The sequence below is a fragment of the Eretmochelys imbricata genome, chromosome 10 (assembly GCF_965152235.1).
Source record: "Eretmochelys imbricata isolate rEreImb1 chromosome 10, rEreImb1.hap1, whole genome shotgun sequence".
NCBI lineage: Eukaryota > Metazoa > Chordata > Testudines > Cheloniidae > Eretmochelys > Eretmochelys imbricata.
Window position 1 is genome coordinate 83643145 of NC_135581.1, and position 25576 is coordinate 83668720.

Sequence of the window (25576 nt, forward strand, 5' to 3'; positions counted from 1 at the left end):
CTAAACATTTTTCATCCTAGGTTAAAGATGCAGTATTCCATTGTTTTAATTGCTAATACTACTTGTTTGTCATAACAATACATTATCATTCAGTGACAGGTGCAGCTCCAATGTGTTGTACTTTAAACATTTTCATTTTCAAAAACCACAAGATATGAAATATTAACTTTGAAAAACTTTTGCATCAGTCTGCTTTTAGAATAGTAATAAATACCACACCTTGTTTAACCTTTTGCTGTTTTCACCTGGCATTTTATCCTAAAACCATTACAATTAGTAATTTTTTAATCTTATGGTTTTTTCCCCTCTATGTGCCATGTTTCATGTTTTGCTAGCTGTTCGTTTTATCTGTCATTTGTAGAAAAAGTCATTTCGATAGTTCTTCTATCAGAGGAAGCAAAACTCTTAATAAAGAATAGTGTACTGCATCTTTAAAGCAGTAGAAGGTAAAAATACCTGAAAATGTGAATTTCTTAGTTTTCATAGACGTTAACCTTTCATGTGCCATATACTGTAAGTTACTTTTTTTCCCTCCAAAATAATGTACCTTTTTCTACATATTCAATATGTAGTTAGCATAAAATCATTGGTGCCATGAAAAGTATTTTTAAATTTAAATAAATATTTAAGTATCATGAAAACAAGAGTTGGCATTTATTTTTAAATAAATTGCTCATTTGACTGATGATAGTATTTTACTGCTTCAACAAGTTTTACTTGATCAAGAACTGAAGAAATTGGCCCTTAAACACAATGGGTCCAAATTCTGCACCCTTAACTTACGCTAACTTCACATTGGGGGGGGGGGGAAGAGAATCAGTGCAGAATTTGGCCTTTTAAGCAGAGAAATTCCAAAATTATAAACACCGATAAGCCTAATGCAAGCATGATCTCCCTGTATCATTTTATGCATCTGCATGGCTAACAATTTTGCCTTCATCCTCGTTTTCTAAAAATCCATCCTTTGAACCATGGAACGGAACCAAAAGAGCTGATTCAGGCACATTATAAATATGCATTGCTGCCCGGATGAAGCTGACCCCATAGAGAAAGACGAATCTAACACATCATAGAGACAGGCACACCTATCACCTTCTGCTCCCTCTTCCTGTTCTGCTGGGCATTGGGCCAGTCATGGCTAACTGATCACAGTTAAACTCATTACACGCAGCTTACATGCAGAGTGTCAATACCAAAGCACCTGCATTTTGAAGCCGACAGCAATTAAGCCAGACTGAAAACGGCTCACAGAGCCAGCTTCAAGAGCGAAGGGCAAGCCAGGCTGGGAACTTAAGGCAGAAAATGGCACAACTTCTTTGCTTACCCACTGGAGAGGTCATTGTGTAGCAGAGTGGTGACACGGTGTGTTAAAGTGACCATTTCAGCTGACTTTTGCAGGACCCACTTGTCCCTTGAAACCAGAAGTGTATTAGACTTGAGCAATGAAGGTTTGTATCCAGGCAAGTGTAATGATCTTTTGTATCACCCTGTAGGTTTTTATGTTTGCAGGGTGAATCAGTGTAACCCTTCTGCCAGGTAGTTTAGGCAGCAACAAGCAACAGGTTCCTCTTTTACAGGACAGAACTGGTTCACACACTCACTCACCCTGGCCCCCAACCTCTCCAGTAATCTAGGGGAACGAACCACCACCCTGGGTGCCTCCAAGAGCTCTCTCACAAATACCGAGTCTATGTAGAATACAAGAAAACTTTTATTAAAGATGAAAACAGCATTAATTTGGGAAAACCCTGCAACCAGGATTTGAAAGTACACCACCAAGAAGTAAAACACCCACCCCATAGTATCTTGGGCAGTGTCCTTGTTGTCTGAGTCCCACCTTGTGCTGTTGGTTTCCAGAAGAGGGGCATGGTAGAGACTTTCGTCCCTTGGACTTCAACTCATTGTGTGGTCTGAGGGACATGTCTGGGGGCGTTCACCTCTTGTTCCTGAGGGATGGGGGTGGTGGCCTGCCAGTTTCTCTGCCATGGCTCCCCAGCATCAGAGATGCAGCAGTAATGGTGGCAGCGGTGTTCTTGGGTTCATCCCATTCTCAGTGATCTCAGCTCCTCAGTGATTTCACAGGATAGCCGGGAACCTCTGCTGCCATCTCTTCTGCGCTGTCTCTGTGCCAGGGCTAAGGTTAGCGCCTGTAGGCCAGCACATCACTGAGAAGGAGCCAGGCCTCTACAATACATCTAGTCAGCTGTCTCAAAACAGTGACGGGGAGGATCAAATGGCTTCTGGCATCTTTAAGCCTGGTTGTGTGGACCTGTTTAAATACCCCCTCTGACTCTTACATTTGGCATCACTACTCCTGACAATGAGAGAGGTTAAAGTTAGGGTGACCACCTCCCCCGCCCCCCGCCCCATTAGGGCTCACTAAGTATAGTCCTGCTGTCTTTAATATTGAATGCAGTGGTAATGAAATATCCTTATTGTATGAGTACAGTGAATTTTAACCCAAAACCAATCACTTCAGCAATGCAGGTCTGTCTGCTGATCCCCTGGGCAGAGTAGGTGTGTCTCTGCAGAGAGGCGGCTCTGAGGTCTTTCCCCCCAGATCACCATTAGCTGTCAGGGGAGAGCTCATTCAGCACCTGCTTACACATCAATGAAAGTGAAAGCGGGCCAAGCAGGGCGAGTGCAAGTGTCCACACAGCTCTAAACTCCTTCAGCCACAGCGTCTCATGAACCGAGAGGCCTGTGGCCACTTTGACTCCTCTGCGCCCAGGCTGCTCCACACCTTCCCTTCCAGGCCTCTTTGTGCCCTTGAAGGAAAGGAGAGGCGGGCAGTGAGCAGTGGCCCACAGCAGAGTAGGGGTGTCTATGCAAAGAGGTTTTAGCGGTCCTATCCTGCAAAACACAGTCTGAGAATATGGGGCAGTGAGGCTGAACCTGCCTCAGGCAAGAGGTCTGATGCAGACCATCTCCCCTCGGCCCGGTAACTCATTATCTCCTGTTGCCAAGAATTCTTACTTCCCAGAAAAAAAAAAAGAAATCACCCACATCTGGGATAGCCTTGGGCCATCAAGAACAAGGTGAAAGCAGGACCAGAAACACAATGCCCTCTTTCCAAAGTTTGAGCCCATTCGCACAAGAGCGTCATGGAAACACAGAACAGTCAGTGCCTCCACCTGCAACTCTGAGCCCCTGCCAGATGCTAAGGGAGAGAGTGAAACATCTGCAGCCCCTTCCTAGAAGGGACTGCTCCTGTCAAAGGCAGCGATGATGATCTAGCATCCACACTAAAAGATGCTATACTACAACCAATACTAAAAGAAACTACTTTGTGACGCTGCAGTGTCACAACTACAGATCTTTTCTACACAAGCTAAAAATCAAGACGCTAGCAAAAACTGACTCCAACGTCACTTGTCAGCAGTCAGTAGAGTCGTTCCTTCTCAGTCAGGCCAGACTTGTTGATCTGGTAGAAGACCATTTGGTATTCATAGTTATGTGGTATGCATCTACTCTTCCTCCTGGACTTCTCTGTGGCATTTAGTACTATTCACCACCACATACACCTACCATGCCTCCAGACAGCTGCAGAGGAGCATGGAAATATCCTGAATGGCTCAGGTCTTTCCACTCAGACTGAACTCAGAGTCTTTATGCTCAGTTGTTCTCCCAGATCCAAATCCCTCAACTGCAGAAGGGTAAGGCTCAATCCTTTCCACTGTATTATTCAACAGCTTAGCCACCTTAAAGAGGGAATATCCTGCTGCAACCTTAACTATTGTCAACTTTACAGTGAAACCATTAGGCAAGCAACAATGTGTGATTTGTGCTTTTCTGCAAAACCCTGTTTATTTTATTGTTACCTCATCCTCTCAACTCACCCCATCCTCTCTGTATTTAGACCACTTGTGTCCTAGCCTACGTATAGAATGTGAACTTTCTGGGGCAGGGACTGTTGTCTTTGTTACATATCCACAGTGCTACCAGCAATGGGACCTTAATCCCAGAGACGAGTTTGAAGGTGCTACCATAATAATGAACCCACACAATGACCCCCAGCTCTACATCTCCCAATATTATCTGTGAAATTTCATCAAAGTGCTGTTTACTTTCATTTCCAACTATCAGTGAAGACGTTAAATAAAATTATAGTTCCCACCTAATGCAGCATCTCAAAACAACTGATCAACTCAATGTATTGCTATTTATTATCGTTGTCTTCACCCAATTCTCAGTGCACCTGACAACATTCATTTACACACACCCATATTAAACAATTCTGGGAGTAAAATTTCCTGGCACAATGTCAGACATTTTACTAAACGGATATGTTTTACTGAAAAACAGACTATGTTGTATAGTAAGCTTAAGATAAATTTCAGGAAAACCACAATCATGATGTATTACATCTAAAAAGCAAGTTGAGGCCCAATCTAGAAAAGGTCTAATGTTAGAACTATACATGATAAATATTTGTTAAAAGGTCATACTTAAAATGGCTTTAGGAAATATGACTTTTTATTATGAATGCTGCTTCTCCCATACTTGGATACACACAACTCACCATAGGCTGGTGTAGTAGGATTGCTACAGATTTAATATTTGTAACTTATTAAAAAAAGAATACAGAATGCTTCCAAATTAATAAAATGTAATTTAAAACCTTGTAATGCATATTTTTGTCCTGAGAAACAAACATACTTTATGTAGGAAAAAAATTCAGCAACTTTTTCAATCCTTGAAAACGTGGAGACGACCACTGGAGTTACCACCCACTAAGATATTCTTTGTAGGGTGCACAGCATTGATGGAACAAACAGAGCCAAGGTAATCTACATTATAAAAAGAGTGTAACTGTTCACCAGTGTCCTGGAAGATTTCTATTTGCCTTGGGCGTGCCATACTGCCAACCACAAAACAGTCTTCCTGTTTAGGGTCCCATATTGCTCTGAACCTAGTTAACCAGCGTCCTGTGTTATTGTTATGTCTATTCAGAAAAATGAAAGAAAACATAAAAATCAAACACTGAATTTAGTAAGTTGCATATTTAAATACTGCCATTTCAGGTGCTCTTGTTTAGAGCATCCATTAGCCACACATCTATCCTCACCTTCTAGCCATCATCATATTCAGCTAGTTTGGGAATGGTACTTTTCAGAACCGTTCAACACTACTCCTCAACAGATCAGAGGAGAAGTGTACATTAATGATAAGAGCCACCCCTTTCCTCTCACAGACCTAGAGGAAGGGACTGTAACAGGACAAAAAGGAGAACTAAAGGCAAGAAAAGTGTAGCAAGAGATCTTCTGACATAATAAGCAACTATTTGTAAAAGGTACTCAAGTTCTGGAATTGTCTTGATACAAATCCAGGGGAAAACCATTAAGGCCTTTTAAAAAATGCAAAATTTTAAACTTTCAGGCCAGCCATATTAATACCAACCCCTCAGTGACCCCAGAGGTGGCAATGACTGATATGATGGAGGGAGTCCCGCCTTTCTTGTTCACAGAAAGGATTTGCAAGCTTTAAGCCTGGGTGAAGCAGGAATGAAGGAAAGGGAATAAGGAAAAGATAGATATCTCCATTTATAAGCAGTGCCCTTTATTATCAAAATGTGTTGCTTTGAGTATCTTGTTCAATTGCAAAATATTTTTAGAATTACAAAATAATTTTAAAAACACACACCTATGAGACCACACCCTGAAACATGAGAAAACTTCTCAAAAGTACAGGGACATAACAGGCTTTAATACTCTAGTTACACAGAAAGATATTAAAAGCCTCCTCACAAATCTAGTGGACTCAAAGCTGGCTATATACAACCCTGATCCTGGGTTTAGCTGAGGACCAAAGCTAGTCCTCCGTCTAATAAAGAACAGCATCAGGGCTGCTCTCTCTTATGCAGCTGCCTAGGACACCAATAGCTGTTCTAGTAGCTGGAGAATCACCAGGTTTAGGGCAAGCCCCAGCCATGCCCCCTTTTCACAGTAAAAGCCACTATGACAGCTCTCTGCTACCTGGCGGCTCTCTCCACCAAGTGGTTATGTTAGCTTTACAGCAACTCAAAGCAGCCAGAAAAGGCAAGATCCTTAGCACTAGTATATGTACCTTACCTGACAGCAGTGAGAACAGAAATCGTAGATGATAAAGAGCTGGTATCATAGACTCTGTGAAGTAAAGCAAATCATAAAACTATATATAAACACACACACAATAATAAACAAGATTTTCCTGACTATATACATAGGCATTTTACAGGTATCAGACAATACAAGTTTTGGAATACAGTAATAGGTTCTGTACTTGTGAAATCCAATTTAGGGATAGGTGTTAAAGTCCTGATTCCATTAATAGATACGCATTCTAAAGCAAATTTTTGTATTTTTGAACAGAATTACTTTAGTTTGTTACCTTATAACATTAGAGCGGAGCAGGGGCTGCAGAGGGCAATTTAAACTGGGGTAGGGGGAGGCAAAGATTTGCTCCTCCACCTGATCTTCCTCTTCCCCTCTCAGGTGCCCTACCACACCAGCAACCTAACACCCCTGGCCCATGAGCCCCTACACCCACACCCTCCAAATCTAAGTGAGTGGCACTGGGACCTGGCATGTGGGGTCACAGCACCACTCAAGTTTATCCCAGCCAAAAAAAAAAAAAGTTAACTAACTTCAAGTCTTTAAATCATGATTAAACGACTTCAGTAACTCAGCCTCAAGTTAGGGTCTATTACAGGAGTGGATAGATGAGGTTCTGTGGTCTGCAATGTGCAGGAGGTCAGAGGCTAGGGATTCACAACCTTTTGCATTGAAAGCCCCTCTCCACACTCTACCCCACCATGCTATAAAAACTTCATGGCCCACCCGTGCCACAACTGTTTTTCTGCATATCCAGTAGATTAAGAGTCAGGACCAGCGTTAGGGATAGCAAGCAGGGCAACTGCCCAGGGCCCCGCAAAGCTAAGTTGTGCAGGCTTCAGCTTCACAGCCAGGTGGTGGGGCTCAAGGCCCCAGGCTTCTGCCCCACACGACAGGGCGTCAACTTTCCGCCCTGGGTTCCAGCAAGTCTAATGCCAACCCCCCTTGGTGGACCCTCTGAAACCTGCTCACGGCCCCCCAGGGGTCCCAGACCCCTGGTTGAGAGCTGCTAGACTAGATGATCATGATGATCACTTCTAACCTTAGTCTATGAAAGCGCTGGTGCCCATTCCTGGCTCCAAAGCCTATGGAGTAGAGGGTTACCGGATGTAAAAAGCTCACACAGACCCCCAGTACTAATATGCTCCTTTGAAAATATATCTGGAATAGCTGAACTTCTATGTTTGTCTTGTTCAAACTGCAAAGATTTAAGAAGTCTTTACTACTGGGTTGGTTCCGTATCACGCCCTACTTTTTAAGAGTAGGTCTTTGAATATCTGTTGTGCATACAGAGCTGTAAAGATGTATTGCAAGGAATATACAAGAATTTGTGTAGCTGCATTTCCTCCCGTCTACACAGACTTAGTATCTAATATATACACGTAATTTATGAATTAATAGCAACCATCCATTCTGAACCATGACGGTGTAAGCACCACCACAGTTCAGTTACTGTCTGTTGTGTTGCAGCATTGCAAGTGGCTGAAAAGTCCAATTCTTGAGCAATAGTCTTTGCCGTGAACATCCTGGGGTAAAGCACAGGGCCAGAAGATGAAGCCAGTGCACTATTACAACTTGAGGCCTGCTGCGCTTTCCTCTTTGCTCTCTTCACTGTCTTCTCATCCTCCTCTCTCTGACATGTCAGTTATAGCGATATGACTATTGCATACATTCTTGAAAGAATATGATTTTGTTTTTAAAACACAGACAGTTTTCTATATGGCCTGATTTTTCAGCCTTAACCAGGCCTCCCATTTTGTGCCTACTATTCTGTGATGTAATTTAGGTTACTTAAACATTTAAGTACCCGATTTGTGGATGTAATCAGATACTTAGATGTCCAGATTATTTAAATAATGATCACAAACTGACAGCATGAAAAGTGAGACTTTTTTAAAAACACAGTCCCCACGACAATTTCAGTCCTAATTATGTCATATGCTTTATCCACCTCTAGGTAACATATAAAAACACCAGTTCTTTTGTCAGACTTTTAGCAGGAACACTGAAGAAATTCAGGACCTCAGCGCTTGTAACTGCTATACGTGGACTCATTAACCAGGTTTTTTAAAAGCTAGCCCTATCACTGTGTCTATTTATGGTCACAGTTGTAGGTTCTAAAGAGAAATGAGGGCAAAAATGTAAGCAAAGAAATCATTAGTTATAAAAACTATTACAAGAAATTCTACTTAAAAATGTAAAGAAAAAGCTATCAAGAACAAATATTAGGCAGTGAATTGTACTTCTGTATTCTCTTCCTTCCCACACCCTTACCTCAACATATCATCAGCACACGTTGTTACCACTCTGTTACCAGTAATAGGTGAGAAATACGCAGAAGCAACACTCTTTGTGTGTCCACTGAGAAAGCTTATGGGCTTGTTTTCATTAGGCTTCAGGTATCGTGTATCAAAAATGCAAACATTCCTGCAAGACACACACAGCGCCATTTTAGAACAGGTATCATTATGGAATGTTAAGTAGTTAACTAACTACTCTAAAGTCAAGTAGTTGCATAGTCTTTAAAATTTAAATTTTCAGTTTTCACTTCCATGTAAGTGGAGGAACAGAGTGTACTAGCTGCACCTTAAAAAAAAGGCAATTATTATTATATTTAGGTTAAGAGCTAGAATGTATAGTACAGCCTGCCCTAAACCACTCACAAGGCAAACAGCAATTACAAATGTCAATTCCTTCATAAGCCATTACCAAAAGCCTTTATTTCCCCAAGGATGTGAGCTGTAGCTCACGAAAGCTTATGCTCAAATAAATTGGTTAGTCTCTAAGGTGCCACAAGTCCTCCTTTTCTTTTTGCAGGTACAGACTAACACGGCTGCTCCTCTGAAGCCTAAAAAAAGATGCTACTCATTATTTTTGAAGTGGCACCATCCATGAAAATGACAACTGCGGGTGTGCTAGTACTTTTAATCCTCTTTTCCCAAAACCGAAGTGTCGCATAGTGTCCTTTTCTTACTCCCAACACCAAAATATTAGGGAAAGCCAAATTATATCAGATTTTAAGTTTCTTTGTAGAACGTTTTCCTAAATGATCAGAAAAACCTTGAATATACATATTTAAGTTAAAAAACTAACTTCCCTATTATAAATATCAGTAGATGATCGCTCTCCCCAAACCGATCCCATTTACAGCGGATTCCCAAGGCCTTCCTGTGAAACCGCTGCACAGAGTTCTGAAAGCACAAGTCACTGTAATACATTTTGAAGTACATACACTGCACCAGCAGCAATGAAATACTGTCTGTTCACTGGATGAACATGGACAGTTCTTGTTGTCTTTGCATTAACGTTTGCAGTAAGTTCAGAAGAAGTTCCTGGGGTCCGTCTGTCCACAATAGCCACGTCACCATCCCACTGTCCTACCACCAACGTGGAGGCATTGTTTGCCAAGAAGTCAAAGGAAGAAAAGCGTTTTTCTTCGCTTCTGTACACCTAAGTATGAAACAAGCATTTATGTAAAGCAATGTATAATTGGTTAAAAATAAAATCAGACTAATCAACCATTTCCATATTGATACTTCACAGCAATTGAAGTATACAATAGAATGTAATCTGCTTTAACTACAGCTATGTCCTTTCACACTGAATTATGTTAGTAACATCAGTTAAAACAGCAGCAGTGATCCATTTCAGTAGCTTTTTCACGAGAGCAGGTGGAATACAGAAAGTGTCTCTATATAGGGTATTTTGGACAATAGACTGAACAGAATGCAAAGCATTTATAACTCCCACATAAGGTCTTGTCATCCAACTATTTCCACAAGCAAAGGAAAGATTCACCAAGCAAATCTCAGTCGGGTACTGAAATGGGTAGTACTGGCTGTCCCCACCCCAGGCCCAGGGGTGCACCAAGAAGGATCAGGCTCCATGGAATTTGAGGAACAAGCTCAGAACGAGCCTTTGTCCATGCCAGTCTCCCAGCATAGTGGCCATTATCCACAGTTAAGGTAATGGTACTTTAAGCAACATTAATTTAAGACTTCATTACTGTGCCCTCCAGGGGAGCCTGGCCAATGGCAGCACTCCTCTTGTAGAAGCCATGTGACCATGAGAAGCCAGGACCAGGCAAACAGGAGAGAAGAATTGCAAATCTCTTCCCAGGATCCACAAAGCTAGGATGTTATGTGTCACTTGGCCCCTTTGTGGAGTTCTAAGCAGTTGTCTGGGGAATGGGTGAGAACAATTAAGCTAACAGGAGTTTTACGTTGCACCATGATTGATATTTTCAGAGCTCCTCTAAAGAAAAACTGTTAATTTGCTGCTTTAAAATATACTCTTAAAAAAAATGAAGAGATTTACTGGGTTAAATAGTCACATAGATGCAGATGAAACTCATTTTAACATGAAACAGAGTTCCTTAGTGAGAATAAGTTAAAGAGGGTGTCCATGACATGTTATGAGGATGTTTTCTTAAAACACCGCAGTCAAATCAAAAACAAGGCAAATTTTCCAGATATTTGATTGGCTATGTGGTTTCCATATTTTTTTTTTGGACTGTATTTTTATGAAAATGTTTTTTATGGTTATTTTATGTTGCCTTATGAGGGAATACTGGTAAACTTTCCAGCAATCCGAGGCGCTAACAAATTATTTTTTGTATTAAGTGGCTGAATATACTTCATAGCTATATATATTGATAGATTCATAAGGAGACTTATACATAATGGAACTGCATGAACATTCACCTCTTCAAAGATAGCTCTGGTAACATCTCCACATCGTATTGTTCCATCATGGCTCAGGGATAGCAAATGAACAGGATTAAATGGAGAAAAATACATGCAGCTTACTGGTTGACTATGTGGTATAAAGACATATACTCCATCTTCAGATTTAGAGTTCTGAAAATAAAAAGATTTAATTAACACAATGTTAAATTAACCATGTCATTTCTACTTTTACATTTATTGCTCTTTCAAAAAGTTACTTATGTCTCAATTCTGTATCACAACTAATATTGATTTGCTTTTTCCTAATCTTTTCTGAATGATTGCATACAGCAATAAATTCATTCTGCCAGGTAAACTAATAGAACAAGACTGCTTCCAGTAGTCCAAATTGCAAATGTAGCCCTATTTGAGCCTCTCTGAGGCAAGTCGTTGGAGCCCTTGATCAGGCTAAACAGCCATTGATGTCAATGAATTCTGCCTGAGGGCATAGTGCAGGATTTTGCTCACAATTTACAGTTCAACATACTACTGACAGGCCTATGCTTTGTTTCCCCTCATCCTTTTCATCACTGTACAACAGGCTTAGTTACATGAGCTAGACATTTACTGTCAATTTCATAATTACTATACCTCCCAGAGAGTAAGAGCTACAACTTCTGCTATAACTTAGTTCAGAGTAGCAGCCATGTTAGTCTGTATCCGCAAAAAGAAAAGGAGTACTTGTGGCACCTTAGAGACTAACAAAATTTAGGTGCTATAACGTAAAGTTCTATTTCATCATATTGTTTTTATTGCTAGAATTGGTTTACATTCAATTTGGGAATTAAAAACTGGACAGTAAAACTTTCCTACATCTTATTTTCTAATAATGCTAATACCACTACAGCATCCAATCAAAATTTAAAATACAGTCAAATGCTTATTTTTTGGTTCTGGTACTCTCTTCCTTCTATGGATGTTATTCTTTGCCCCCAAACTGAGCTACCTTCAGTAAACCTAGACTGAATTCAGAGAAAACTAAGACAGCTATTACATCTTAATTAGTAACACAAGCTTCTCTTGTGGATGAGCTTTCCAGAGGAGGTTAAAGTAGCATTTGCTTTTCCTTTATCATTAGTCATTTGGAGTAAGAGGGTGAATAGGTCTTGTTGCCCATGCACATTATGATAATTCTGTAGGCCTAATGTACACAACTGTATGTGGTAATGTGATAATTTCTGCCTTATTCCACTGGAGACGGGAGATTCCAGGCTTATGGCAAAAGCATTTGTTTCTTGTTCTGTTGATTTGCAATATTATACAACCATAGAACGTAGGTCCGGAAGGGGCCTCAAGAGGTCATCTAGAGTCCATTCCCCCATGATAAGGAAGGCGTAAATATCCCTAGACCATCCTTGACAAGTCTCTGTCTAACCTGTTCTTAAAAACCTCCAAGAATGGGGATTCTACAACCTCCTTAGGTAACTTGTTCCAGTGCTTAACTATCCGTATAGTTAGAAAGTTTTGCCCTAATATCCAAACCAAATCTCCCTTACTGCAAACTAAACTTGTCCTATCCTTGATGGACACTGAACACAGATATAGAGAAAAATTACATTAGGTCATTTTTAGAGGGTTTTACAATTTATTCCCATTTTTTTGTGTGTCACTCCATGGCCTGTATTATTTGTGTGTGTTGCAGCAATGACCAAAGGCACCAATCAAGAATATAACCATGTTGTTCAGGGGGCTATACAAGCATATATAAAGATATAGCTTCTGCTCTTAGAATTTAAGACAACGTAACAATTCTAACAAACAGAAGAAAAGGAGGACAAGCGTTATGAAAATAGGTACCTAAGAGATCAACGATCTTGTGGGTCCGCCATTACTTTAGTACATGATCACTTTATAATCTTTAACATTTTTATCCTCATAACATCCCTGTCAAGTAGGGGAGTACTATTATTCCCATTTTATAGGTGAGGAACTGAGGCACAGAGAGACTAAAGGGTAAAGTCCTAGCCCCTCTGAAGTCAAAGGGGGTTTTGCCACGGACTTCAATGGAGGTAGGATTTCACTCTAAATGCATTGCCTGTAGTCACAAAGGGTGTCTCTGTGGCAAAGCTTAGAACTGGACCTGGGACAGCTGGCATCAGAACCACTGGATCATACTTCGCCTCGTCATGTAACAACACTGGTTGGCACAACTTGATGGTTCTAAATTATGAAGATTTTTTTAACCCTATACATAGCTGGTATTATTCAGTTATCTTTGAGTTTCTTAATCTAGCTAAGATTAGCTGACTGATTTCTTGGAGGCATCAAGGCAGAAATGGGTTTTGAGGAAGGTTTTTAAGACATGAAGGGCAGTAGCTTTACACACTAAGTCAGGGAAGGTGGCTTCATGTATAAGGGACAGCATGAAAGGAAGAGCAAACAGCTGCAGAAGAGAGAAATGGGCATTTAAGATGGGCATCTATGGCAGAACAGAGAGGATGGTGACACAATACAAGATATTTGCAAATAAGTAGTAAAAGGCAGAATTGTGAAGGGTCTTAAAGAGGAGGACAAGAAACTGGAATGTAATGCATTAGAAAAACACAGTGCTAGAGTAGACAGAGAGAGAGCTGGAACATTCAGAACAGTGTGCAAGGAAGATTATACTAGCAGCTTCATTCTGTATGAACCTGAGGGAGCCGATGCGGGTGTCAGGGAGGCCAGAGTGAAAGAAGCTACAATAATCAAGTCACAAGAGAAAGACATGGACAAGAACTTTGATTGTAGGAATAACTAAGACAAGTTGATTTCAGAGTCAAGGTGATATGAAAAATAGTAGTTGTTTTGATTTGCTAACAAATTTTCAATAATGTTCTACAATGTGAGAGAAAGGTCGGTGAGGTAATATCTTCTATTGGACCAACTTCTGTTGATGAGAGAGACAATGTAGCATAAATAAAGGCATGATAGTGTGTGATGGCATAACAATTTTATTTACACTAGTTGAGATGACATGATTCCCTCATTGCCATCATCCCAATCTCATGCACATAAAGATTGTATTGCCTACCCCCCCAAAACTGTATTGTCTCATAGATGTTACCTCCTTAGCACTGGAGCCGCATTTCAGTAACTGTCTACTAATCAGATTTACTAAAATCGTTCTCACCAGTTATCTGATTTCCCACCCCATACGATTCCCAATAAATGAATCCTAAGCACAACCCTCTCCTCCCCCAAAGAGATATCACACAAGCAATTTACCAAATCCCAAAGACCAATCTGTCCAGACTTGTCTCCAGCTGCCACCAAGGTCCTGCTTTCAGAAGGATGGATAGCCACAGAATATATTCTATTTTTGACAACTTTTGTAACAGCATCTTCACTCAGGATCATATGACTCAGACTGGCTTTGTATCTAGGCAACATCATTAAATTGTTAGATATTTCCCGCCAAAAAGTTAAAATTGACAGAAATAAGTTGTTTATAGATTACCTTTCTAAGTTACATATGTGTTTTTCAGTATCATTAGGGTTTATCTGCATTGTAAGACAGGGAAAAAAAAGTACCAGTTAAATTTGGGCACAAATTTACTGGCAAAGTTATTATGAGCTCAGGCTAAATGCCCCAAAAAATTAGTGAATTCTGACGGATACCTGACTTATCTTTGTCCATGTATCCAGAAACCCATCCGTTAATTCACTGCTCTTATTCTGATTTGTAGGTACCATTGGAAGAGGTCCAGGTGGCAACTGAGGCTATTTAAAAGGCAGAAACTATGTTAAATACCCTGTGCATCTTTTACAGCTTCCCAACCAGTTCATTCAACTAGAAAAATGGATAAGCAAAGGGAGCTATTCAGCAATTATATATGCCACAAACATAAATCTATCCTTTCAAGATATTAAAATGTGCATAAAAAGAAATTCATATCAAAATATATCTTATTCCAGGAGGGAAGGGCAGGAAATAGTAAATACAAGTGTGTAAAAAGGTGGCCACCTATACCCTTTCCTTTTCTCCCGACTCCCAGAAGCATCGTCTTCAACAACTATATGTTGCAGAAATTTAGTGTTATTTCCGTAGTAATGCAAAAAACCTAAATTATCAGCTCACATAGGAATATAGTTTTACATGTTGCTGTATAACTTCCTCAAATAAGGTAGTACATATCTCAGGAAAAAAATAAGCTAACGAAAAGTTAGATTCAAGGTATGCTGAAAACACAAAACCCGAACAAGAAAAATATGAATTAACGCTGCCATAGCTGAATCTACGAATTACTGAGCATACATAACATTCTATCAAGATTCTATAATGTTATGCAGAAGTGGGAAAGTATTATTTCTTCAGCTTGAGCCACAGAACACAGAATTAACTATTGCACACTCCACTTCTACCATCAGATTTACTTTCAGTAGAACTTCTCAGAGCATGCTCTGTTGAGATCATTTTGAATAGAATTTACTTTGTTTCTGCACAACCCTAGATCACTTTCACAGGGCCATATTCTCCTGTTCTTGCTCTTGAGAAGTCCCATAGAAGCCAATGGGGCTTTTCATGGAACAAAGTACTACTCAACATGAACACGGGTGGAAGAATCTGACCCATACTATTGGCTGCATGAAAAACTTCTCAAGTATCTCCAGGTTATCGAATAAAACTTATTTAGCCAATTAGGGATAAGTATTATCACAGCCAAACCCATTCAGATTTATTAAAAATTTCAATATCTCTAAATAAAAATCTAACATGTTTTCATAAAGCTGCCAAATATGCACTGTACTGTATTTCTTCTTTTTTCCTTCACCATCTTACATATTCATCAATTACTGGTTCTGGCTGTGCTGGAATTTCTGGCAACGGAACTCCTGATGGATCTACTCTTTGTAAGCGCATAGATCTTCGACGTACTGTCTCAGCTTCTGTCTTTTTGGGCTTAACTCTAGAGGAATGGAAATAGTCAAACAATATATATTCAAATAAGCCATGAGTTCCTGTGGTAAAAAAATCCAAAATAGGTTTGGATCTTTATTTCCAGAACTCTGACCCAGACTAATATCACAAATAGCTTTGATTCATTCTAGAATGTGTTTTGCTCACAGAATCATAGAAATGTAGGGCTGGAAGGGACCCTCTCAAGAGGCTGTCTAGTCCATGCCCCTTGTGCTGAGACAGGACCAAGTATACTTAGGCCATCCCAAACGGTGTTTACCTACAAAAGAATTACTACACCACATTATGTCTTTAGTCTACGTTGTCTAGGAATCAGAGTGGTAGCCGTGTTAGTCTGTATCAGCAAAAAGAACGAGGAGTACTTGTGGCACCTTAGAGACTAATTTATTTGAGCATAAACTTTCGTGGGCTAAAACCCACTTCATCGGATGCATGCAGTGGAAAATACAGTAGGAAGTCTATACACAGAGAACATGAAACGATGGGTGTTGCCATACCCACTACAACAAGAGTGATCAGTTAAGGTGAGCTATTATCATCAGGAGAAAAAAAAAAAAAACCTTTTGCAGTGATAATCAGGATGGCCCATTTCCAACAGTTGACAAGAAGGTGTGAGTAACAGTAGGGGGGAGAAAGAAGCATGGGGAAATAGTTTTACTTTGTGTAATGACCCATCCACTCCCAGTCTTTATTCAAGCCTAATTTAATGGTATCCAGTTTGCGGGTAACCATAGCAGTGCCGCTGACTTGAAGGTATACATTGTCCCCAAATGTGAAATAGTTATGGGTGAGGACAAAGTTCAGCCACCAGGTTTGCTGTGAGAGTGGATGGGTCATTACACAAAGTAAAACTATTCCCCCATGCTTATTTCCCCCCCTACTGTTACTCACACCATCTTATCAACTGTTGGAAATGGGCCATCCTGTTTATCACTACAAAAGGTTTTTTTTCTCCTGCGGATAATAGCTCACCTTAACTGATCACTCTTGTTGTAGTGGGTATGGCAACACCCATTGTTTCATGTTCTCTGTGTATTTACTTATATCTTCCTACTGTATTTTCCACTGCATGCATCCGATGAAGTGGGTTTTAGCCCACGAAAGCTTATGCTCAAATAAATTTGTTAGTCTCTAAGGTGCCACAAATACTCCTCGTTCTTTTTGTTGTCTAGGAATGTTTACCTTTATTACATTTTTGGTTTTCAGTTATGATCTACCTTCTCCCTGTTCTCCTCGCTCCCCAACTCTAGCTATTTATTCAGTGGCAAACAACTAATTTAAAGCTGCTTGGGGGTATGTCATCCTGTGGCAGAACAGTGAGTGGAGCAAAACCCAAAACTTCTGAAATCAGGAAATGCAAAGTTAAGGTTGCCCATGCAAGCTTAACTCTGACCTCTTTCAGCAATGCCCTAATACACCCCGTTAACACATACGCCTTTACTTTGCCAACCCCACAGTTACTGAAATGTACATGTTGAATCTGTCTCTCTCCAGGCCTCCATTCTATCCACTAGTCTTCCTTTACATCGTCTTCCATACTGTATTTTATTTTCTTCTTATTCCTCTGTCCTGTAGCTTGTTTTCCTGTTTTTACTTAATGCCAGTGTTTCTATACTTATTATACCTATACCTAATGTTCCCTTTTATCCTTTCAATTTTTTCCTCTCCAGCTCCCTTTCCCTTTGTTCCATTATCAGACTGATTTTTTTCTTCTTAGCCGTCAAGCTCGATATCACACTAGATGACTTCTTGAGGTCCCTTCCAGCCTTAAATTTTATGATTCTATAAGAACAAGTTGCTCTTGAAATCTCACTGAAAATACAATTGCTACTTTCATGCTATTTTGACCAGAAAGACATTCATACTACCATTACTTCTGTTAAAAAAAAAAAAAAAGAAGGATGAGGTACAGAAATACACTAAGTGAAAACCTACCAATGGAGAAGTCACATGGACAGTTTAAGGTAATTGGTGGTCTAGATCAGGGGTTCTCACGGCCTCAGAGTGCAGCCACTAACTCTTGCTGGTGACCGCTGTTACAATTTTAACTAAAATTCCTAATTAAGTTTAGGAAAGACAGAAATAAACATGCACATATACATGTCCAAATCATTCCAATTTATTTATGTTGGTATTTTTTGCAGACTCAAAAATAATGTACACTTGTCTCTATTCTTTACTGGAACTAAACAGAACAGAAACACAAATAAGGTGCTTTGCAGGTTCTTGTCTTTTGCTGTTGTTGTTTATTGTGTGTTTTGGGTTGCTTTTTTAAAGACTTGCTAACTATTAAGTCTGCTGTTGTGAAAAGTGATATTAACAAATATACAAATATTACTTTTCACATGCAGAAGACTTACGCAGCCCTGGCAAGCCCAGGGACAAATTAAGCCCTGGATGGGGAGGTGGGTACAGTGCTGTTGAGGGCCAAAGGCAATGAGGAGAATGGATGGGGGGACAGGAGGTGAATGGATGGCACCCCAGGGAAGGTGAGGAACTCACTAGCAGCCTGCTCCTCCAGCATTTGTCTCTCCAGAAGGGGGCAGGACCCAACCCCTGCTGGCAGCCTCGGGGAAGGGGCCACTGCTTTGCCCTGTCCCCCATCACAGTCCAGAAGGCTGTGGCCACAAGACAAGCCCCTGGGAGCTGCATTTGAGAAACCCTGGCCTAGATCAAGATTTAAATATGTACTGCATACATATATAATGAAAAAAGTAGAATTAGCAAAAAAATGTTGATTTTTATTTTTGTTTAAATATTGATGTTATTTTACCTTTTGATTCCATGAGATTGTCCTTTGGTTGCCATTTTGCGAAGTCTTGCAGCTGACTTTAAAGAAAAGTGTAGAAATGTAAGAAATATAGTCAGATGAACAAGTGGTTTTTTTGGAATATTTTTGTGCAATGCAGTTAACTAAAGGAAACTAGTGATTATGAAGTGACTAAAAATTACAATTTTTGTGTTTATTCTCTCAATTAATTATCTGACTTGTTCAGTTTACCAGTCAAATTTTCCAAACTTCCAATTCTACAAACTAAAGAGTAAATCTGAAACTCAAACTGTGTTGTTTCTACCTCTTGTTCTTTCAAGTTGTTACCCACTACCAACAAAATTCACTGAATAATGTAGATGGCAAACAAGAACAGAATACAGTCCATCTTGCTATTCTACAGCTGTATTCATCTTGCAGTGATAAGAAAAACAAAATCCTAAACAAGAAGCACCAGAGAAAGTGACTTTGAACAGAAATCATATTTTAAAAGAGATGCCAATATATAAAAACTTATATTAGATTTTGAATTTATGAATAAGACTCATAAGAGGATTAGATATATAAAAGCTGAAATATCAGCCGTTTAATTCACTATAATTATAATCACTATGGGACTTGAATTCAGCATACAACTGCACGGATAAAGTCCAAATTGGGGGACAGCCGAGTGCTTGTTCAGTGTTTTATTTCTTTAGACATATGGAACTTTAGAGTGGTTTGTGTACACAGGTAGGAAGGAATCCAATGTGCTACATGGGGGGGAGGGAAGGAGGGGCTTAAACTTGTCTCCGCTGAGCTCTTCAGAGACATCTGGGGAGATTTTTTCAAGTCACTCCCTCCTACCCCAACCACAGAGGTTGAGTCTTGGTGAGCATAAGCCCTATTTCCTCCCAGCTAGGGCTCTCTGTGCCTCTGCGCCTGGGACTGAACAGTTCCATCTCCAGCTTTTCTAGCTCTGTTGTGAGAAGAAACAGCAGAGACTGCGCAGAACCAGCTCTGGGTGAACAAAGGAGTGACCTTTCAAGGAAGGAGCTTACTCCTTAATGCAAGAGTGGACCTATGAGGAAGAACAGAACAGAACACAGGAGAGAGAAGGAACCTGGAAAGGAGAGGAAGAGCAGGACCCGTGTCTGTAGATAACATTTAAAATGTCACTACTTTAATTTGTTGGATTACTTCCTCCACTGTGTAGCAGTATAACACATAGCACTTATAATGGTTTCCATAATTTAAAGTACTTTATACATATTAATGAATTAAATCCCACCTTCAAAAAAAAAATAGAGCCCTATCAAAAAGTATGCACAAAGTATAATCAGATCACCGTGGGAGATCATTGCAATATATCATTGCAAAGTCAGTTGTGAAGTTTTTATGCCTCTCTCTCAAGCATCTGGTATAGGCCACTGTTAGAGACATGTTTCATAACTAAATGAACTATGGGTCAGTTTTGGTATGGCAATTTCTATTATGTTTAGAGTGACAATTTTATTCTTATTCTAGGGAGACATCATACAAACCTCAAGCAGCTTTAGAGAAGCAAAAAAATTAGCATTTTCTGTAATGTTCTTTAGTCTTTTTCTTTCATAGGCTGACAGCTGTGAAGATCCATCCTGCACAAACAAATAAAAGCAATTACTCTGTAGGATAATGTTTAGGATATTACACAGAGTGCACAAAAAAGGCCTGGACTGTTGAGAAAATAAAGCACTGTACAAAGTTGCATGGCCTTTTTTTTTTTTAGGTTCCAAACTTCTCTTACAATAAATGTTACTTTATAGTGAGGAGTACCTGACATTCCTCCATTTCCAAACAACTGTTAAAGTATGCGGTCATTAAAAGCAAAAAGGCACAAAACACTAGAAAGTTTACAAACTGGTTAAAACAGAATAGGGAAGAACGGGGGAAAAGTGGCACATTACACCAAACTCCTAGGCAGTACTGCTTTAAGAGAGCTCCATCAGTGTGGCCAGAAAGTGTCCAATCACAAACATGAATATCAATTTATATTTTGCCTTAATACAAAGAGAAGCTGCGGATTCTTTGTTTTACCCTGCTGCAGAAGCATTCTCCCTCCCACCCCCCAAAAGATACACCACAACAGGAAAGGATAAAACAGACCAGCCCCAAAGACTGATATTTAAGGAATGGTGACTGAATTAAATTTCTTGAAGGCACACCTGATGAGTTTTGAAGAAGATCTGAAGAAAAACGTGGGGGAGCTAGTCAATATGGTAACTTTAGAAAACCTTTAATTGCACATATTGACCGAAGCCAAGCTGGTTTTGTATCAGGATAGGAGTGTTTTGCACACTCAGCTCAGGCACACACTTATGAAGATGGAGTGTTAAAGATTAGTCTCAAAGTTCTTTATGGATGTTAAAATTATTTCAGTAATATCTTTAATATTACATTGATAAATAAGAAATGAAAGCCTGAGGCAATTATACAACACTGAAATGTACAACAATACAGATATTAGGCTGTCTTATAATAGTTGTCTATGGTATTGTTTATAGAAAAATCGAGTCCTTTTTAGAACTAAAGGTAACTAAAGTCTTTATAAGAGTGGAGTTATTCAGATATACATCTTTCAGTTATATTCATAAGCAAAATACTGGATGCAAATGGAGTAAGCGGTGTGTTATTTCTTGGTACCTTAGAGAAAAAGGGAAATGTGGTACAGTCTGAAAATTATTATTTGGATTACCATAGCACTTAGAAGCCCTAGTGACAGACCAGGAACCCACTGTACTAAATCCTGTACAACTACAGAACAAAAAGGCAGACTCTGCCCGAAACAACTTACAATCTAAGCTTAAGAGAAGAGACAACAGATGGCTAGACAGACAGAGTACAAGGAAATGACAAGACAATACTGGTCAATAGGATAATAAAATAGAATAATTTTCTTTTTCTGGTAACAAAACTTTTACGAGCCAATCCTGAAATTGATACTACTCAGGAAGGCCCATGTGGAGTCAGTGGCAGGATCAAGACCTTAGGTTGGATTTTTGCTGTCGGAATTTTGTTTAGCTATGACTGCTTGAAAGAAATAGTCTCTCATACATTACAGACTGTCAAGATTAATTATGTTAACTATACTAATATTTATCTACAGCCAATATGTATTGTTAAGAAAAAGATCTAAAACGGAGGGCTATGTAAAAATGAATAACTTATATTGAATAATTATGAAAAACATGGTCTTCTTTTTCTATCTTTAAAAAAAATGAAGTAAAATAATTGCATTCCCTTAAAAACAGTACAATAATTTTATTCCTTTTGTTATTTTCTAGGGGGCAAACAGTTCCTCGTTTACAAAATCATCAATACTTGAAGTTTCAAAATGTAAAAGATGCCAAATAAGAGAAATTGAGGGCTAGGCTAAGAATATACAGAGGAAGCTAAAAGCAAAAGAAAATATAGTCACAAAAAATGTTTGGTTTCTTACCACATAAGAGACATTGGAATTACTTCCTTCACTGTCTGTATCCCAATTGTTTTCTGAATCATGATCAACAGTAACTGAGGCGTTTGTGGGTGACACCATCCTACTTTTATGATGAAGTGAAGACATACTGGGGATTACTCCTTGTGGACTGGAAGAAGCCTTGTAGGATACATCTCTTATTTGCTGACTTGGGGGATCATCGCAGGATTTTTTGACTTTTGGTTCTCTTTCTGAAGGCCCTTCAGTACTAGAAAACTTTTCTAGTAAGCGTTTCTGGGGCAGACGTTTGTTGCGTTTCTCTTCTTCCATGGATAAGGGGGTGAGAAGAACTTTCACTTGCTTTCCAAAAACTGCTCTTCGTTCAGCTTTTTCTGATACATAGCTCATACTGGGGTTGTCTTTAGGTGTGTGCTCCTACACAAATGACGTAGAGAAAAATATAAAGTCTACTATGCTCAAATAAATGGGTTAGTCTCTAAAGGTGCGACAAGTGCTCCTGTTCTTTTCGCGGGTACCGACTAACAGGGCTGCTCCTCTGAAACCTGCAGTAGAACTCAGCTCCTGTAACTCGTCTCCACATAACTAGCAACAGGCACAAATCATGTGAAAACCAGTGGCATATTAAATATACAAACGCTTCAGTGTAAAAAAATAAAATGAAATCCTGCTGCTGGGTTTTCTCCTGCCTTACAGATGGAGCCCAAGGCGTGGAACTTCCCTCCCAAAAGGAAGGGCCCTTCCCAGCCTCTTGGTGGGTCCCTGCTCACAGAGCAAGCATCGCCTGCAGCTCCTTCCGATGCAGTGGCCAGGAAGCGCTTACAACACGGGGATGGAAACATCGCCCCGGCTTTGGCCCCGCGGCTCGCAGAGGGCTGGCCCTCCGTCCTCCGGGACCAGGCAGGGCCGAGACCCCGGGCGGTGGGGAGAGCCGCCCCCCGCAAGCCCCAGGTGCACCGCGCGCGCGCACAGACCCGACCCGACCCGACCCTCCCGCCTGGCTGCGCGAGGCCGGCGGCGCGCAGGGCGGCGGGCAGCCGCGGCCGACGGGTTCCCCGGTGACAGGCCGCCGCCGCCGCCGCGGTAGGAGACGCCGGGCAGGGGCTGGCGCGCCCGGGCAGGGTCAGCCCCTTCAGACGAGGAGCCGGTGGCGGGACGGCGACCCGGTCCCGCCCAGCCGCGGAGCCACGGCGTTTTCTTTCCTCCAGGCAACGCAACTGCTGCCTGCGTTTCCTCCCTCGCACCCGGGATGGGGGGCCCCGGCCCGCTCTGGCTCAGCGGCGCGTGGGTGCCCGGCGCTGTACAAAGGCGGCGGAGCCGCTCCCCGCCCCCCAGGCGCGCCCAACGCCAGGGAGCGGAGCCTGCCGAGGAACAGGCCCGGCCCGGCGGCCCCCGCTGCGGCCGGAGGGCGCTGCCGCCGGGAAAGGGAGCGGGGCGGCGGCCGCCCCCGGGCCGGGCTCGCTCGGGGCTCAGCAAGCCCAGCCGGGGCGGTCCCAGGGGCGGCGCTGAGGGCGGAAGAGGCGCCCCAGAGGCCGGTCTGCCCCGGCCGCCCCAACCGCCTGACCTGCGTCCGCTGCCGGGCGAGCGGCGAGAGCGGCTCCTCAGCCCCGAGCGTCCCGGCCTCGGCCAACGGCATCTCCCCGGCGGGGGCGGGGCCTCCCCTTCCCGCTTGTGCAAGGGGGCGGGGCGCGGTTACCTAACGGCGCGGGGGGGCCCCGGGGCTGCGAGCCGCCCGCACAGACCCGCCCGCCCCGGCCCGGGCAGCGAGCTCGCCCCGGCGGGCGCCGCGCGACGCTTCCCTCAGAGGCGCCTCCGGCGGGCGAGGGGAAACGCGGGCCCCTCCGGCGCTGGTGCCGGGACCAGGGCTGCGGCAGCCCCCCCGGCCCCAAGGGGTTTCCAGCGTTTGGACTCAGCGAAGGCCAGGGTTGGAAGGGACCTCAGGAGCCATCCAGTCCCGCCCCCGGCTCACAGCAGCGCCAACATCAACGCTGCCCCCCCGCCTGTTGGGTACCCGCGTCCTCCTCCCAGCCAGGGCTTTGTCAAAAACCCTAAAAGCCTCTAAGGATGGAGAGTCCACCACCTCCCCAGGGATCCCATTCCAGCGCTTCACCCCCCGCCCCGTGAAATCGTGTTTCCGAGTATCCAGCCTAGACCTCCCCCCTGCAACTTGAGACCATTGCTCCTTGTTCTGCCATCTGCCACCCCTGGGAACAGCCCAGCTCCATCCTCTCTGGAGCCCCCCGTCGGTAGCTGACGGCTGCTATCAAATCCCCCCGCACTCTTCTCTTCTGTAGACTAGACAAGCCCAGTTCCCTCAGCCTCTCCTTGTAATTCCTGTGCCCCAGCCCCCTCATGATTTTCATTGCCCTCCGCTGGACTCTCTCCATATATCAGGCTGGAGTCCTGTTATAAAGAAACATGCTTCTGCAAGCACATAATACTATGGTGATCAGTAATGATTAGAAAGTAATGGTTTAATGAGGGAGAAGAAGTAACAGGTAAAAGAATGAGATGAAATGTAATTAAGGGGAGCTTGTAATAGCTAATCAGACTAGCATAGCATGGCAGGGTAGGGGTGAAAAGCACATTGCTTGGCTCATTTAAAACTTGCCTCCATAGAGCACTAGAAAATGTAGGAGTTGAATAGAGATCAGGTGAGATTTTTCTTATCCTCAGAGGGTTACCAGTATGTTGCTATGTTGCCAAATAAGAGTGGAGAGTATGTAAACAAATTTCCACAACCTTTCCTGACAGAAGTGAAGAAGCCCATTAGCTGGTATTATACAGAACAGAGAGCATTTGTGCATTAGTCCCAGAGTAGATGAACTAGATCTTCTCCTGGCAATAAAGGTAAAATGTCTTTCCTAGATTTATCAAGAGATTTTGGTAACTTGAGTCCACAACATTTTGTTGATTTGCCTTCAGAATTTCACAAGTGGGCGGCTTTAGGTAGATTCTTTCCTTCCTCTTTGGAGATCTTAGAGAAGGTAATGGGTACTTGCCACTATGCTTTACCTAGGAAACTCCTGGTGGTCCGTAAAGCTGCAGCTTTTCATTGCTCCTGTTCAATATGCATGTATGACCATTAGGAACATAGTAAGAGTATCTACAGCACCTTCTATGTTGGTTGAGTATCAAGCTCAGTGAGAATCTTGAATATGGAAATTTCTATGCTTTCCCACTGCCTAAGAGAGGTAGAGAAGTCCATATAACAAACTAGGTACAGTTGAAGTGATGCTAATATGAGAAGAAGCCTATGCTGACAAACTGGAGAGTTCAGAAAAGAGCTACAATGATTAGAAGTCTGAAAAACCTGCCTTCAGTGAAACTGTTAAACTAAATAGATTTTCTTTAAAGACAAGATTAAGAAGTGACTTGACTGTGGTCTACAAGTACCTGCTCAGGGAGAAGAATTTGATAGGGGTTTTTAAAGCTAGGAGACGAAAGAATAAGGGCCAATAGCTTGAAGCTGAAGCTAGACAAATTTAGGCTACAACTGAGAGGCAGATTTGTAATGGTTACGGTAATTAGCCATTGGAACAACTTACAAAGGGATGTGGTATATTATCCATCACTTGAAGTCTTTAAATTACGATTGCCTGTCTTTCTAAAAGATATGTTTCTAGCTCAACTAGA

The 25576-nt window shown here is 41.8% G+C and overlaps 1 protein-coding gene across 1 annotated transcript; it reads right to left on the reverse strand.

Annotated features, from left to right (window-relative positions):
* Positions 1-1693: 1693 nt before the first annotated feature.
* On the reverse strand, positions 1694-23596 carry WDR76 (WD repeat domain 76). Its single transcript, XM_077827848.1, has 13 exons — positions 23505-23596; positions 21944-22357; positions 20010-20102; positions 18490-18545; positions 15579-15705; positions 14417-14518; positions 14256-14299; positions 14024-14177; positions 10796-10951; positions 9325-9542; positions 8367-8519; positions 6072-6125; positions 1694-4945 (listed from the first exon to the last, which is right to left on the reverse strand). Exons 1-13 carry the CDS (start codon positions 23574-23576, stop codon positions 4690-4692), a joined length of 1899 nt encoding a protein of 632 aa, XP_077683974.1. The 5' UTR covers positions 23577-23596; the 3' UTR covers positions 1694-4689.
* Positions 23597-25576: the final 1980 nt, after the last annotated feature.